The 17236-nt window shown below is 50.9% G+C and overlaps 1 protein-coding gene across 1 annotated transcript; it reads left to right on the top strand.

Annotated features, from left to right (window-relative positions):
* The first annotated feature begins 6103 nt into the window (after window positions 1–6103).
* LOC136315255 (prokineticin-1-like) lies at window positions 6104–11188 on the top strand. Its single transcript, XM_066246702.1, has 4 exons — window positions 6104–6210; window positions 6584–6721; window positions 9886–10122; window positions 10854–11188. Exons 2-4 carry the CDS (start codon window positions 6650–6652, stop codon window positions 11022–11024), a joined length of 480 nt encoding a protein of 159 aa, XP_066102799.1. The 5' UTR covers window positions 6104–6210; window positions 6584–6649; the 3' UTR covers window positions 11025–11188.
* Window positions 11189–17236: the final 6048 nt, after the last annotated feature.

Raw genomic sequence — 17236 nt, 5'->3', positions numbered from 1 at the left:
TGATGGCAAATCAAATTGAGGCAACACAAGTGAAGGACATAAATGCAGCACCATTCTTTTCTCTCACTTTGGATAAATCAACAGACGTAAGCCATTTATCCCAGTTCAGCATGATTGTAATGTATGCTGTCGGTAACACACTATGTAAGGAAAGTCTTGCTGTTTTGCCTATGAAAGAGACAACAAGAGGGGAGGATTTATTCAAGGCTTTCACTGAGTTTGCTAAAGAAAAGAAATCTACTGATGGATAAACTTATTTCGGTGTGTACTGATGGTGCTCTGTGCATGGTGGGGAAAAACAGAGGATGCGTAGCACTTCTTTGTGAACATGAAAAGAGACCCATCCTAAGTTTTCACTGCATCCTACATCAGGAAGCGCTTTGTACTCAGATGTGTGGCGAGCAGCTTGGTGAGGTGATATCGCTGGTCATTCGGGTGGTCAACTTTATTGTTGCCCTTGCTTTAAATGATTGCCAGGTTAAAACACTGCTGGATGAAGGTGGTGCCTCTTCCCCATCTGGTAGGATTTGTGCTCCTTCAGACTCTCGACTGTGACAAGCCCTGGGTTGAGAAATTGTTACTTGAAAATGTTCCCTGTATCTGCTTTCAGATGAACTCAAGAGCCAATTTGAGGATTTGCCCAAACCCTACCAAATGGGGAAGAGGTACACTGTCTCTCAGGGTGTCTGCAGGGATGCCCTTTTGGATGGGGAATTGGAAAGGAAAGAAAGCAACATTTTTATACAGCTTTGCTCCATCAAGTGATAAATAAGCAAATAAAAGGTGGTATATGCATGCAATGGAATATTACTCAGTCATGAAAAAGAAACTGATCGCTGCCTTAAAAACACTGTGCTAAGAAGCCTGACATCAAAAACTACATCTTGACTAATTCTTTTTTATTTTTAAAGTACTCATTTATTTTTATTTTTTTAAGACTTTATTCAAATTTTTTTTTTTTTAGAGGAGAGAGAGAGAAAGAGAGAGAGAGTGAGAGAGAACAAGAGGAGGAGCAGGAAGCATCAACTCCCATATGTGCCTTGACTGGGCAAGCCCAGGGTTTCGAACCAGTGACCTCAGTGTTCCAGGTCAGACACTTTATCCCATTGCGCCACCACAGGTCAGGCGACTAATTCTTTTTATGTGAAATGTCCACAATAAGCAAATCTATAGAGACAGAAGGTAGATTGGCCGTTGCCTAAGGCTGAGGACAGGAAAATTGGAGAATGACCAGTGGTGGGTACAGGGTTTATTTTTTTTTAGTGGCAGCAATGTTTTAAAACTCGATCATGGTGATGTTTGCACAACGATGTCTGAATTCTAAAGACTGTTGAGTTACACATGTTAAATCTGTCAATTGGTATGGAATGTGAATTGTATCACAACAAAGCTGTTTAAAATATAAATATTAGAATCCACAAATTAAAAAAATGTTCTTCAGCCGTACCGGGCGGTGGTGCAGTGGATAGAGCATCGGACTGGGATGTGGAAGACCCAGGTTCGAGACTCCGAGGTCGCCAGCTTGAGCCCAAGGTCACTGGTGTGAGCAAGGGGTTACTCGGTCTGCTGCAAGGCCCGCGGTCAAGGCACGTATGAGAAAGCCTGCTGAAGGCCCGCGGTCAAGGCACGTATGAGAAAGCAATCAATGAACAATTAAGGTGTTGCAACGCGCAATGAAAAACTAATGATTGGCCCTGGCCGGTTGGCTCAGCGGTAGAGCGTCGGCCTAGCGTGCGGAGGACCCGGGTTCGATTCCCGGCCAGGGCACATAGGAGAAGCGCCCATTTGCTTCTCCACCCCTCCGCTGCGCCTTCCTCTCTGTCTCTCTCTTCCCCTCCCACGGCCAAGGCTCCATTGGAGCAAAAAGATGGCCCGGGCGCTGGGGATGGCTCTGTGGCCTCTGCCCCAGGCGCTAGAGTGGCTCTCTGGTCGCAACATGGCGACGCCCAGGATGGGCAGAGCATCGCCCCCTGGTGGGCAGAGCGTCGCCCCCTGGTGGGCGTGCCAGGTGGATCCCGGTCGGGCGCATGCGGGAGTCTGTCTGACTGTCTCTCCCTGTTTCCAGCTTCAGAAAAATGGAAAAAAAAAATAAATAAATAAAATAAAAATAAAAAGAAAAAAAGAAAAACTAATGATTGATGCTTCTCATCTCTGCGTTCCTGTCTGTCTGTCTGCCCCTGTCTATCCATCTCTCTGACTCTCTCTCTGTCTCTGTAAAAAAAAAAAATGTTCTTCAATGTCAGCTGCCAGTGTGTGGCCAATGCACCCAGGCTGGTGAGAATCTGGCAGGACCTGTCCTGGCACTGCTGACAGTTGGATCAATGGTCCGTCTTTATCGGAACCAGGACTCGGCTTCAGAGGTTTGGTGCCTCCGGGCGCCCAGGAGGTCCTCAGGATCTCGGGCACAACAAGACGGCGGCACTGTGGGCTGGCATAGGGTTTGGTGCCCCTCACGTTCATGTAACTCTGATTTTGTGGGGGTGGGAAATGATGTACTAAAGGAGGCATTTGCAACATGTGGTCTTCTGTAACGGACATCTTGCATGGAGTGCTAACCCGTTCACAACATAGGTGATCAGAGAGATCCCTCCGCCACGCTGGACCGCGCACCACGCACCTCGGGGTTTCCGTTCACTGTGACTGCATCTGGAAGTGCTGTGTCAGCTGGTCGCACTCGGACCCACGTAGCACCCCTCAGGATGCACAGAGGCAACTGGAGGCAGGCTCCTCCTGCAAGGAGGTTTTTACTTTTCCCAGTAGGGGGCACTGCCCATGTTGGCGGGGGCCAAGCAGTTCCTATGGTGGCTGCTGAGGGCTGTTTGGGTCTCTTTGAGAATTGCACCCTGGTCCCACGATTCTGGGCAGGAACAAAGTTGAATTATGAACCACTTTCTGTGAGGACCCCTCAGTCCTCCTGGGGCCCCTCTTGACCTCTAAAAGTCTCCCTGACACCTTCGACTCAAATTTTATAAAGAAAGGACCTGGACAGAGCCTGTGCCCAGGCACAAGCTTGGAGAAGCATGCTGGGCTCTCAAGAAGACCCCCTGGCTCCAAGCCATAGAGGTTTGGCCCTCTGTCCAGACGGTTCCTTCTCGTCAACGCGCTTGCCTACTTGGAAGGGACATTTGCTTCATTTGTAACTTGGAGGGAAAACATGGGTGTAGCACTTAAAAGGGACCAGAACCCCCTGGGATGTCTGTATGGGGCAGAAGAAATCTCTGGGCCCAGAGGGACAGAGGGGGCTTTATTTTGAGGTCGAAGATTATTTATTTATTTATTTTGTATTTTTCTGAAGCTGGAAACGGGAGAGACAGACAGACTCCCGCATGCGCCCGACCAGGATCCACCCGGCATGCCCACCAGGGGCGATGCTCTGCCCTTCCGGGACGTCGCTCTGCAGCGACCAGAGCCACTCAAGCGCCTGGGGCAGAGAGGCCAAGGAGCCATCCCCAGTGCCCAGGCCATCTTTGCTCCAATGGATCCTTGGCTGCGGGAGGGGAAGAGAGAGACAGAAAGGAAGGGGGGGAGGGGTGGAGAAGCAAATGGGCGCTTCTCCTATGTGACCTGGCCAGGAATTGAACCCGGGTCCCCCGCACGCCAGGCCGACGCTCTACCGCTGAGCCAACCGGCTAGGGCCTTGAGGTCGAAGATTAATGAGGAAGATTAGCTTGGTCTAAATCGGGAGAAAGGCAGGAGGGAGAGAAGAGTGTCCACAGTTCTGACAGAGACCAGGCAGGGAGGAGCCTGTGAAATTCTAGCACAAAGCAGCCCTGAAGCAGAAACAAACAAATGTCAGATGGAGGTGTGACGTATTCCTGCCATTTTGCATTTTGCTTAGTTGATAGTTGTTCTGAAATCAGCAGCCAAGGTACCTTGGTGATGTTTCCCCACAGGCGGGTGGCCCAGTGGCTAAAAGCACAGATGGTGTGAGTTTGAACCCTGGTCAGGATCCTTCCAAGGTAGGGACTGTGACCAAGTTACTGAACCTCTCTGCCTCAGTGTTCCCATCTGTAGAATGGCATTCATAACAATGAACAGTATCTGCCTCTGAGGGTGCTGTGAGGTAGCTAGCACATGCAAGGCGCTCAGGATGGGCCGGCGCACTGAGTTCCGCTGACATGTCAGATACTTTTTGTTTATTTATGAAGACAGCATGGACAGTGAGCGCTGAGATTCCCGTGCCTCTGGGAACCAGTTCACCACGCCTGTGATACTGGGAGGCATCTCTGTAGAGGGTAAACTAATAAAACTGCCAGGAAGGAGTGAGAACCTTCACCTGGAGGTTCCTCGAATCCCCAGAATTCAAACACGGAGGACAAAAATGACTGTTTGTCCAGATTGTATCTGTTATTGTTATGACGTCCAGAAGCCCAGGTTTATGGGGCAAAGCTCCAAAACCACTCTGTTTGGGAACATAGATACGCCAATCTTATCCAAGTGCATCTTGATACCTTGCTTAAACACATGAGTCACCGTATCATAGTAAAATGAAATATTTGCTCATGATCTTAATCCTGTACTATTCAATTTTTTTTTTTTTCCTAGAAAAAGCAGAAGGAGGTGGGATCTGGATTCTCTCTTAGCTGTTGTTGGCTTGTGTTCAGATGAAACCTGCCGAAGTGTGTGTGTGTCTCTGAGACAGGCCTCACCTGGCTGGTGGCTGCCCCCTCCGGAGCTCAGAGTCAGTTTCCTAACTGTCGTGTCCACAGAAGCTTCCCGGACCCTGCCAGAGACTCAGACTGGGTGAGGTTTGGAACGAGCCCCTCGGCTAGGACTGATGCTGGTGGTCACCTCCCAAGAGAAACACGGCCCTACCTTCCCCTGCCCCACGGAGGAAATCAATTAAACAGAGAATGGAAATTCCAGTTTTCTGCTGGGCTGCAGCCCTGCCCACGCACATTTGTCGGCAGGGTTTCTGTACCAAGTGCCGCTTGGTGTTCTCCTCAGACTCTTAGAGAGCAGTTCCCAATGTGTGCTTCTCAGAACACTCATCCCACAGCCTGGCCCTGTTTTCTCCCTGTCTCATGTCTCCCCGTTTGGCATTCAAACTCTCTAGAGAACCAGGGACACACTTCTCCCCACTGAGTCCTCTTGGCCGTCAGCTTTCTGCTGGGTCGACTGTCGCTGCTCAGACCGTTCCTGTTGGCTTGAGTGTGAGGGAGCCCATGGTCCTGTGTGCTGTGTGGCTTTGCGGGCAAGGAACAATGGCGAGGTTTTTTTGTGTGTGTATGTGTTTTTGTATTTTTCTGATGTTGGAAACAGGGAGGCAGTCAGACAGACTCCCGCATGCACCCAACCGGATCCACCCGGCTTGCTCACCAGGGAGAGATGCTCTGCCACCCGGGGCGTCGCTCTGCTGCAAACAGAGCCATTCTAGTGCCTGAGGCAGAGGCCACAGAGCCATCGTCAGTGCCCGGGCCAACTTTGCTCCAATGGAGCCTTGGCTGCGGGAGGGGAAGAGAGAGATAGAGAGGAAGGAGAGGGGTAGGGGTGGAGAAGCAGATGGGCGCTTCTCCTGTGTGTCCTGGCCGGGAGTCGAACCCGGGACTCCTGCACGCCAGGCCGACGCTCTGCCACTGAGCTAACCGGCCAGGGCCAATGGCGAGGTTGTAAATGTCTTAACTCATTTGTTGTAAGGTATCAAAAAGCTTCAAATTAATATTAATATTCTAGGAGAAAAGGTCAGGCTTTCCTGTCCTTTCTTTGGAAAATAGAGGAAAAGGAATGTAGAAGTCTAATGACTTACAAAGGACTACTAGGGTCATTTGGTTTTAAGTTCTCTGAAAGGATTACGGTTATCTGAAGAATTCCCTTCCTGGAATCCTGAGATTAATATGTACCTCTAGGCAAAGGAGGAGAGGTAGATACTAAAGGGATTTGTGAATGACTCTGATTGTATTACCTTGAAAGTTTTAATGCGTCTTTTTTTTTGTAAATGTTCTAGACAAATATTTATCTTGTTAATGTAACCTAAATCTTGTCAAATGTTAATCTTGTTAATGATTATGTCATGCTGTCATGCCCCCCAACCTGTGTGTAATCAAAGGGTATATAACCAGCCCCTGAAATATAATCAGGAGCACGATTTGGGCCTGCAGACGCCCCCTGTCAGCCATATGCGGCCGGCATATATAACAAATTTCCTCCTTCAATAAAGCTCTTCAAAATTTACATGGACTGAGTGTCTCTACGTGGACTCGATGAAGTGAGGTACAGTGCCTTTCAGAATCTGGGGTATGGTACTTTATAACATTTACCGAAGTCCTTCCCTGCCCCAAGCAGACAGGGATGCCCAGAGGCAGAGCGGACAGCGGGGGAGCGATGCATGTGACTTCCTGGGTCATGCAGTTGGGAGACAGAGAGCAAACGTCAAAGCCCCCAACGTGTTTCTTATTATCGGTTTTGATGGCAATTTGACGTCATTAGGGATTCAGGTCTCATTCTCTTCTCTGAGATCATCCGCATAACACTGGTGATGGGGAAGGGAAGACAGGACACAGTGTCCACAGGCATTCGAGACCGGACGATATAAATCTGGGAAGAGGGAGGGGACCCAGAGCCGGGTCTTCCTCGCTGGCTGCAGGAGACTGAGCTGCAGGAAGCCAGAGGCAGCTGAGTGGACCGGGTTTTGCCTGCACTCCAAGTGACCATGAGAGCTGTCACGCAAATCACAGTCTTGCTCCTCCTGGTGACCGTGTCTGACTGTGCTACAGTCCCCGGGGTAAGTCGGCTAAGGTTTCCCTGGGTCTCAGGAGGATGTCAGGGTCTGAATGGGAGGGACCCAGGCACCCGGGCGGGGGAAGGGCAAACCAAAAGGCAGAGAGGTTAGCCATCCAGTGACACTTCCGAGTGTTTGACATGCTTTCCCATGAGTTGGACCTCGCTCTACTAAACGGCTCTGCTTTGGAGAAGCTGTGTGTATGCACACCAAGTCCTGTTTTCAATGCGTGAGGAGAACACTGAGCAATTTTAAAGTTCGGACCTTTGGTGAAATGAAGGTTCTTTTATTTTTGTATTTTTTTTTCTGAAGCTGGAAACAAGAAGAGACAATCAGACTCCCGCATGCGCCCGAACAGGATCCACCCGGCACGCCCACAGGGGGCGACGCTCTGCCCATCAGGGGGCGATGCTCTGCCCCTCCGGGGCGTCGCTCTGTCGCGACCAGAGCCACTCTAGCACCTGGGGCAGAGGCCAAGGAGCCATCCCCAGCGCCCGGGCCATCTTTGCTCTAATGGAGCCTTGGCTGTGGGAGGGGAAGAGAGAGACAGAGAGGAAGGAGAGGGGGAGGGGTGGAGAAGCAGATGGGCGCTTCTCCTGTGTGCCCTGGCCGGGAATCAAACCTGGGACTTCTGCACGCCAGGCTGACGCTCTACCACTGAGCCAACCGGCCAGGGCGAAATGAAGGTTCTTAATAGTGTAAGAAACCTTTATAAAGTGGATCAGCATCTTCCAATAAACCTTCTGTGTAAGTTTGGGCTTTCCTCTACGGTCTGGCGTGTGTGGCAAGTTTCATTTATACGGCATGTTGGCTTCATTAAAGGCAGGGAGCTTATCAGCGTCTATCGGGGGCTGTCAGCCTCTGGCTTCTCTACTCTTAACAAAGGCTGTCCTGAAGCTCCCTTGTCCTCACTGCCGGCAATGATTTCACTCTGTGCCCGGTTCTGATAGGAACAGGGGTGGCTCCAGCAATTGTCCAAGCGGCACCCAGAAGGAAGCGTGGGGTGACCGGGAGAAATGTCTCACGGCGAGGTTTGTGCAGCCGGGTTCTGCACACGTGAGCAACTGAGTACTCAGGCCGTGGCTCTCTCTCAGAGGTTTGGGGCACACACTGTGTTCCCGGGGTGGGACCATTCCTCTTTCAACAGGAAGGAATGGTTCACCTGGGAGCTACCCAGATAAAAGCAGCGAGAAAAAGCAAAAGAAATTACTTATATCTTCGCCTCCCCCAACTTTCCCCTAGAGCAGTGGTTGGAAACTCATTAGTCAACAGAGCCAAATATCAACAGTACAACAATTGAAATTTCTTTTGACAGCCAAATTTTTTAAACTGAATCTATGTAGGTAGGTACATCCCTTATCGAGGTAGCGCCCGCACGTGGTATTTTGTGGAAGAACCACACTCAAGGGGCGGAAGAGCCGCATGGGTCTCATGAGCCGCAGTTTGCAGTCCAAGGCCCTAGAGAATGAAAATGCGGAGAAATGCAAATGATTGCTGGAATCGACTCAGTTATCTTGTTCACAGGAAGGACAGCACCCTTCTTCTCTTTCTTTTTAAAGGACAAACACTGAGTTTCAGAGAACAGAAAGAAAAAGGCTTTTGAGACCCAGAGCAAAACAAAATGGTGTGGGCAGCATCCTACCTAAGGAATGCAGACCCAGAGGCTGTGCTCTCAGTGCTGTGGAGATTGGGGAGGGCGGGTCACAGGAGAGAAGTCATGGGCACCCCACCGACAGGTGGACACAGCAGGTCCCCAGTTACGGACCCTGTGAGCTCTGAGCTCTGGCCCAGAGTGGAGGCAGGAGGCAGGTGTGAGAGAGGTGGGACTGTCTTTCCTCAGGGTGAGGCTTTGAAAAGCACAGAGAGAGAGAAACCTGGGGGAGAGGACATGCCCTCCAGTGGTGACGTGATGTGCTGTGGGAGGGAGACCCGGGCACGGAGGGCAGGTTGGCACCTCCGGCTCCACCCACACTCCATGTGCCTCTGTCCCTGTCTCACTCTCAGTCAGGGACCGGGTTCTACCGTCCCCACACTCCTCTGCTCCCCAGACTGTCACTGCCCCTAATTCAGGCCTGGGTGGTCCTGCCTCCCAGTACAGGACAGCAACGCCCACCTCCGTGGGAAGAAAGTCAAGTGGGTTCTACTTGACCCTGACCTGGAGCTTTCGGGGGCTGGCTGGTGTGTGAGACGTGCCCTCACCGGGTGGAGCCCAGCATGGACAGGTGGTGGCACCTGCAGCTCCTCTGGGTGACAAGCAGCAGGGCATCCTCCACTTCCCTCCTGGGCTGAGCAGTGTGGAGGGTCGAGTTCACACCCCCACGCAGGCAGCAGAGGGCGCTCCGTGGCCTCCGGTTGGAGGAGAAAAACAAACCAAGACCCAACACTGAACGGGAACGGTAGCCCTGAAAAGCTGCAAGTGTCTCTGGAAGCAGAAAGTTAGGGAGCGCCCCCACCCTGGCCCACCGGTCTGCGGCCGTCCAGGGCACTGTTTCCCCAGCCCGAGGTTCTGTTTAAAGCGGACTCCTGTGGCCTTCTTTACAAATAGCACCTTCCAGAAACCAGGCAAGGCCCCTCAGCTCTTGTCTGGGAGCCCCGCTTGAGGGGCCCATTCCTATTTGGTGAGGAGACAGCTGTTCACTGGGCACCGGAACCTCAGGTGAGGCTGGGCTCCTGGTGGGGTGGGGGGTGGGTCGAGCAGGGGGAGGGAGGCACCAACCCCGGTACTGCTGGGTCCAGAGAAACGCAGCGCTGACCGCCTGGAACTCGGGCCATGGGGCCTCTCCCCTCCAGGATGTTGAATTAATTCAGTCCCATGGGCTTCAACCGGTGCCATAAAGCTGTCTCCTAAGCTCTGGACTTGTCAGAGGGGTGACCTGCCTCCCTGTTGAGGGGCCACAACGGAGCTCGGAGCTTGGGAGGTCCCTCAGGTCCAGGTTCGATGCCTCACTGAGCCCTGAGCCTCCTGCTGTGAGGGGAGCAGAGGCAACAACGCAGGACCTCAGGTGTCCTGTGAGGCTGGATGCGGGACCACTCAGCGGCCCCCAGGGGTTGCTGCTTTGTTGTTGTTGTTTGAGAGAGAGAAAGAGAGAGAGAGAGAGACAGGTACGTCAACCTGCTCCTGTATGTGCCCTGACCGGGGAATCAAACCTGCAACCTCTGTTTTTCAGGATGACGCTCCAAGCAACCAAGCTATTTTGGATGTACTTTTCACTTCTGGTTTCTCTCCGAAGGCACTAATGGGCTCTAATGACTCCTTTCTCACCTCCATCCACTTCAAGGACTGTGAACGGGACGTCCAATGTGGGGCGGGCACCTGCTGTGCCATCAGCTTGTTGGCTCGAGGTCTGCGGGTGTGCACCCCACTCGGGAGGAGAGGAGACGAGTGTCATCCCGCCAGCCGCAAGGTATGGCACAGGTTTGCTTGGGACACACAGCCAATGAGATAGAGCAGGAACCACTCTTCCTACCGAGTGCTTTTTGCAAGTTTGAGCCTCTTTACAACCATATGTGGTAGGCTTTGTTATTAACCCATTTTACAGATAATAAAGTTGAGGCAGAGAGTGGTTAAATAACTTGCCAGTTGTCACATAGCTCGTAAGTGACAGGCATGGGATTTGTACCCAGGCAGTGTGACACTAACTATGGTCTTAATCGCTCCTGCTCTTCCCCCTGAAGAGCCTCAGAGGCTCAGCAATCCTCTGGGTGAGTCACAGGCAGAGAGGGTGTCTGTGCTGCCCCGCTGCTGCCCAGCACCCACCCGTGTCTGCACATAGGGATGAATTATGAGTGGTAGTCACTGAAGGGACGTGTGGGTGAGTGTGTGTGTGCACGTGTCCAGGCAGCGAGGGGTCAGCAGTGTTGGGGCTTGTGCAGTTCCTTAGGGTTGGAGGTGGACAGCATTGTGCTGTGGCAGGTCCCGTAGTCTCTTTGAACCCTGGCTCCTCTACCAATTAGCTGTGTGACATTGGCACCTTGCTTAGCCACTCTGTGCTTCAGCTTCCTACTCGATAATAGCTGTTATTGTGCTCAGCTGGGGGTCATGAGTCCCTGGCCCTGGCCAGCCGGTCAGAAGCTCCAGCCTGGAGGCCTGTGTGCCTTGGAGGAAGGTGTCATCCTTCTCTTCCACTCTCCCCAGATTCCCTCCTCCAGAAAACGCCGGCACCACACCTGTCCCTGCCGGCCCCACCTGAAGTGCTCCAAGGGCTCGGATGGCAAGTACCGCTGCACGAAGATGAAGAAAGTCAAATCTTCAAAGCTTGATTTCAGGTCCCCAATGTTACCCGGATTTCTTGCTAACACAGCCTAAGATGGTCTCTATTTTATTAGTCACGTGGCCCAACTCCTCGCTGCCCCCTAGCTGTCCCTGTCGCCACTCCACACACTGCCCACAGGGACTCCACCCACCAGCATACACCTGTGCACCACCGGGGGTGTGGCCTTCTAGGCCATGCCTCCCTCCTCCTTGCATGTTCTGCCTGAACCAGCTTCCCAGTACATGCCCAGGAGCAGGCCTTGAGTTCCAGGTCCTGGCCTGCACCTTGGGCTCGTCTGTGAAGCCTGTGCATGTCAACCTGCAGAGGCCCACGGTCAACCCTGCCTGAGGGGAGTGGTCAGTGACCTCATCAGATGTGAGGAGCCAGGGGGACCGCTGGCCTCCAGACAGTGGCCTGCCCCCTAGGTCAGAATCACAGGGCATCTAAGGTCTTGCCTTGCACATTCTATCAGTAACCAGGGAAACCCCATTCCCATTGCCCCCCTAAAAGGCAAATGGTCCTTGGCCGGTCAGTCAGTGGTTAGAGCATTGTCCCAAACTGCTAAAGTTGTGGGTTAGATTCCTGGTCAGGGCACATACAGGAAGCAAGAATGAATACACAACTATGTGGAACAAGAAAGGAATCCTCCCCCTGCCCCCTCCCTCTCTTCCTTTCTCTCTCTGTCTCTCTAGAATCAATCAATAAAAAATGATTAAAAAAAGGCAAATGGTGGGGTTCTATCTAATGCACTTTAAGAGGCAATTAGGAGTGACCTTAAACAGCTCCGCTCCAAGGCTCAGCACCTGAAAGCAGGTCTGTGACCTTGAGGAGGATGGGCGGCCTCTGCCCAGCTGGGGGAGGGACACGGAGTGAGGGGAGGGGCGGGGGGGGCATTGATTTCAGACACAGGGAGGCAGCTACCAGCAGGGACCACAGTCAGGCCCCACAGGCCCCACGCCCACCGGATAAGGCGTCCTGCTCCAGAAAGCAAGGGCGTCTGAAGATCACAGCAATCTGTCTGGAGGCTGTGTCACCAGCCTCCTTTCTTGTCTAAAACACCAGCTCCATAAGCACCTCACATGTGGACACCTCACATGGGGACGGGCCCGAGGCTCACTGGGGACAGGGAGATACCCAAAGCTGGATCCCTCACCTGCGGGCTACAGAATAAAAGCTCGAATGAGGCTGAGTGGCTGTACTGTCCCTGTTGTGTCTGTGTGGGGGACTTGAGTGGGACTTGGCTGGAGGCCTCCTCCTAGCTAGGGCAGGGTCTTGGGGAAAGTGCATTAAGCATCTTAGAATAAAGAAGGAGAGGAGCTCAGCGGCCACGGCTCGTGGGTTAATGGTCACGTGTTGATGGTTGGAGGCAGGAAGGGAGCCGTGACTGGCATCAGGTGGGGAGACTCTCCACTGGTGACATCTGGATAGCTGGCAACCCCCCAGTCCTACAATTTTGTCCCTTTGGCTCAAATACTTTCACCACCATGTGTACATGAAGGAGTCCATCTCAGGGATGGGATTGCAGGTCCCTGAGCCTGTGTCTGAACCCAGGGCCTGGGAGCGTCCCCTGAGGACTACAGTTTGGATTCTTCTTCTTTCTCCTCCTCCTTCTCCTCCTCCTCCTCTTCCTCCTCCCCCCCCCTCCTCCTACTCCTTCGCCTCCTTCTTCTTCATTTTATTCTATTCAGCGAGACGAGGGGAAGCAGAGACAGACTCCTGCCTGTGTTCCCACCAGGATCCACCCAGCAAGACCACTAGGGGTAATGCTCTGCCCATCTGTGGCACTGCTCTGTTGCTCAGCGACTGAGCTCTTAGTGCCTGAGGCAGAGGCCATGGAGCCATCCTCAGCGCCTGGGGCCTACTCACTCCAATCGATCCAGGGAGAGAGAGAGAAGTGAGAGGAGGAGGGGTGGAAAAACAGATAGGTGTTTCTTCTGTGTGCCTTGACTGGGAATCAAAGCCAGGACATCCAAAAGTCAAGCCAACGCTCTTCCACTGAGCTAACTGGCCAGGGCCATGGATCCTTCTTACTTCAATTTCTAGTCTAGAGAAATGCTAAATGTAGGATGAAAGTATGTCATATCTTCCTGTTTCTAAGAAGCCTCCAGGACTGTGGTTTCTGAGCCTTGGGTGTTCCTGCCCACCCTCATTTGCCCTTGATCCCCTCAGTGCTGTGCTTGGCAGGGGGTGGGGGGCATAGCTTAGGATATGCGGCTATCTTGCAGGACCCACTGCAGCCAGGCCTTGCCCACACGGAGGCTCCCTGCTCTGCTGGGAGATGTGAGGGCTGCAGGTACCAGGTGCCCACAGCACAGAGCGCCTCTCTCTGTCTCACCTGGGAGTTGGTCAGTGTCCAGACCTGCCAATGGTTTAAAACACCCACTTAATCTAACCGGACCAATTCCCACATTTTTATATCAGAATTTCAGATCCCTGGATGGTTTGCTCAGTGCTAGAGCATCTACCTGGCATGTGGAAGTCCCAGGTTTGATTTCTGGTAGGGCACACAGGAAAAGTGACCATCTGTTTCTCCCCTCACTCCCATTTCTCCTTCTCTCTCTCTCTTTTCCTCCCACAGCCATGGCTCCATTGATTTGAACACGTTGGCCCCTGGTGCTCCATCTCAGGTGCTAAAAATATCTCCCTAGCAAGCATGGTCCCAGATGGGCAGAACACCGGCCCCCAACGGGTGTTGCTGGGTGGATCTTTGTTGGGGCACAAGTGGGAGTCTGTCTCTTTATCTCCCTCTTCTCACTTTAAAAAATAAATAAATAAAATTTTAGAAATTTTTGGAATGTATCATTGATCTCTTCCCCAATTCTTCCTGTTTTTCCCAAATACTGAAGGATCAAGTTGAGGTGGGAGCCCGGGGAGGCTAAGAAAAGTTTATTTGTGTGATTTTTTTTATATCCAGGGCATATTGTTCACTCATGTGGATAGAAAAACAATCTACTTATAATGGAATAGCTTCATAAAAAGTGTATCTTAGAAGAATTAAATTAAATTAGTATTAGGTGAAAAGCACATCCCTCAAGACGCAGGCCTTTCAGGGGCAGCCACTCCCCACCTCTCCTTCACCCCAATCCTTTCTTCCCAATCACTGGAGTCTGCTGCCCTCTTGTGGCTGGAATGGGGATGGCACAGAAACGGGGGGGGGGCGAAGAATGGAAGCTTATGAAACATGCAAACTTCCCAAAGCAGATAGGGACCCATGTCCAGCTACCCCCAGGAGTTAGACGCACTCAGAGGTTTAGAGGGGCAGTGCTTTCCCCTGCGGAAAGAGGGCTACTGTTCTAAGGAGCACAGGAGAAATGGGTCCTGCCCCATCCTACATACTTCTCAGAAGCCACTGTCATCCTCCTGTGAGACATCTCTCCCTCTTTCCCCAGGTGGAAGGGGGCAGATGGAGAGAGTGAATGGCCCTCCCCTCTGTGTGTGCTAGTCCTCTGGGTTAGTGTTTCCACCCCCCAACCCCAGTATCCAAGTCTGAAGTTCAAGATCAGCCTAGGTTTTTCTTCTCTTTTATGGTCCCTTCTCCCGGACTTCCATGTCAACTGGTCACCAAGCTGTTTCTTTTGCCTCCTTGTCCCTCCAGCTGTGCCATCTGAGCAGCCACTCTGCCTGGCATGATCTAGGGCAGGGATTGGGAATCTGTGGCTTGGAGCCAGATGTGGCTCTTTTGATGGCTACATCTGGCTCACAGACAAATCTTTAATAAAAAAATAATAATGTTAAAATATAAAACATTATCATGTATTACAATCCATTCATTTCCTACCACTCATGTTCGTGGTTGCGGGTTGGTGGAGCCAATCACAGCTGTCCTCCGGGACAACACCAAATTTTTATTAGATAATGCATACGGGTCCTTGTGTAGTCAGGAAGTAAACTTCCTTCCTTTTAATCAAGTAGTCAGCTAGCTTATTGAAGAAACTCTTTTAACGAAGAAGATGGCTAAAAGAAAAAAAGATGAAGTGTATCGTACTTTTCAGCAGGAATGGACAGAGGAATTTGCCTTGTGGAGAGAGCGGATTCTGCAGTGTGTCTAATATGCAATGATAAAATTGCATTGCTGAAACGGTCAAATATAAAGCAGCACTTTGACACATGCCATACTACATTTGAATCGAAATATCCAGTGGGGGATAGCAGGAAGAAAGCATGTGAAGAGCTACTGTGCAGAGTGCAAGCTAGTCAGCAGCAACTCCGTGATTGGACTCAACAAGGTGCCTGGAATTCAGCTAGCTTTGCTGGTGCTTTAGCAATTGTGTGAAACAGAAAGCCATTCACAGAAGGAGAGTATGCCAAAACATTCATGCTTGATGTTGCCAATGAACTTTTTGACGACTTTTTGGATAAAGACAAGATAATCAAATGAATAAAAGACATGCCTCTGTTGGCAAGAACTGTTCACAATTGTACCATCATGATGGCAAATCAAATTGAGGTAATACAAGTGAAGGACATAAATGCAGCACCATTCTTTTCTCTCGCTTTGGATAAATGAACAGACGTAAGCCATTTATCCCAGTTCAGCATGATTGTAATGTATGCTGTTGGTGACACACTATGTAAGGAAAGTCTTGCTGTTTTGCCTATGAAAGAGACAACAAGAGGGGAGGATTTATTCAAGGCTTTCTCTGAGTTTGCTAAAGAAAAGAAATCTACTGCTTGACCTGTGGTGGCGCAGTGGATCAAGCGTCTACCTGGAAATGCTGAGGTCGCCAGTTCGAAACCCTGGGCTTGCCTGGTCAAGGCACATATGGGAGTTGATGCTTCCTGCTCCTCCCTCCTTCTCTCTCTCTCTCCTCTCTAAAAATAAATAAATAAAATTTAAATAAATAGCCTGACCAAGTGGTGGCGCAGTGGATAGAGCGTCGGACTGGGATGTGGAAGGACCCAGGTTCGAGACCCTGAGGTCGCCAGCTTGAGAGCGGGCTCATCTGGCTTGAGCAAAGAGCTCACCACCTTAGACCCAAGGTCGCTGGCTCCAGCAGGGGGTTACTCGGTCTGCTGAAGGCCCGCGGTCAAAGCACATGTGAGAAAGCAATCAATGAACAACTAAGAAGTCGCAACGCGCAATGAGAAACTGATGATTGATGCTTCTCATCTCTCTCCGTTCTTGTCTGTCTGTCCCTGTCTATCTCTGCCTCTGTAAAAAAAATAAAATAAAAAAATAAATAAATAAAAAGAAAAGAAATCTACTGATGGATAAACTTATTTTGGTGTGTACTTATGGTGGTCCGTGCATGGTGGGGAAAAACAGAGGATTCGTAGCACTTCTTTGTGAACATAAAAAGAGAACCATCCTAAGTTTTCACTGCATCCTACAGCAGGAAGCGCTTTGTGCTCAGATGTGTGGTGAGCAGCGTGGTGAGGTGATATCACTGGTCATTCGGGTGGTCAACTTTATTGTTGCCCTTGCTTTAAATGATCGCCAGGTTAAAACACTGCTGGATGAAGTTGGGAATAATTATCCTGGTCTGCTTCTGCACAGCAATGTGCATTGGTTGTCAAGAGGGAAGGTGCTTAGCCGTTTCGCAGTTTGTCTGAGTGAAATTCCGACTTTTCTTGAAATGAAAAACGTCGAGCATCCTGAGTTAGCTAACACTGAGTGGCTCCTGAAGTTCTACTATCTCGTGGACTTGACTGAACATCTGAACCAGCTCAATGTGAAAATTGAAAGCGTTGGAAATACAATCTTTTCCCTTCAACAAGCAGTGTTTTCATTTGAAAACAAGCTAGAACTCTTCATTGCCACCATTGAAACAGGTCATGTACTACACTTTGAAAAACCAGGAGAGTTTAAAGTTGCATGCACAGCAAGTGACCCTGCTCAAAATCTTGATCTCCAGCAGCTAGCGGGCTTCATATCTAATCTACAGTCATTCAAAGTGTGCTTTGGAGAATTTCGTGAGCGCACTCGTCTTTTTAATTTCATCACCCATCCACACGAGTGTGCAGTAGACAGCGCCGAACTGAGTTATATCCCCGGTGTCTCTGTCAGAGATTTTGAGCTACAAGCTTCTGACCTGAAGGCCTCAGACATATGGGTGAATAAGTTCGTCACTGAATGAAGATTTGGAAAGACTTGCACGACAGCAAGCAGAGTTGGCGAGCAAACACAAGTGGGGAGAAATGAAAAAACTTCAACCCGTGGACCAGCTGACTGTCAAAACTTGGGTCGCGCTCCCATCACATACCACACACTGCAGCGTGTGAGTATTGCTGTACTGACAATGTTTGGCTCTAGGTATGCATGTGA

This window comes from Saccopteryx bilineata, chromosome 11 (assembly GCF_036850765.1).
Source record: "Saccopteryx bilineata isolate mSacBil1 chromosome 11, mSacBil1_pri_phased_curated, whole genome shotgun sequence".
NCBI classification, from domain to species: domain Eukaryota; kingdom Metazoa; phylum Chordata; class Mammalia; order Chiroptera; family Emballonuridae; genus Saccopteryx; species Saccopteryx bilineata.
The sequence above is the reverse complement of the archived record's forward strand: the minus strand, read 5'-3'. Positions and strand labels throughout refer to the sequence as shown.

Bases quoted from the DNA above. Each gene is read 5' to 3' on its own strand.
- LOC136315255 (XM_066246702.1), top strand. From the start codon at position 6,650: ATGAGAGCTGTCACGCAAATCACAGTCTTGCTCCTCCTGGTGACCGTG. The intron at 6,722-9,885 runs GTAAGTCGGCTA...TCTGTTTTTCAG, and splicing joins ACTGTGCTACAGTCCCCGGG to GATGACGCTCCAAGCAACCA. The intron at 10,123-10,853 runs GTATGGCACAGG...CACTCTCCCCAG, and splicing joins GTCATCCCGCCAGCCGCAAG to ATTCCCTCCTCCAGAAAACG.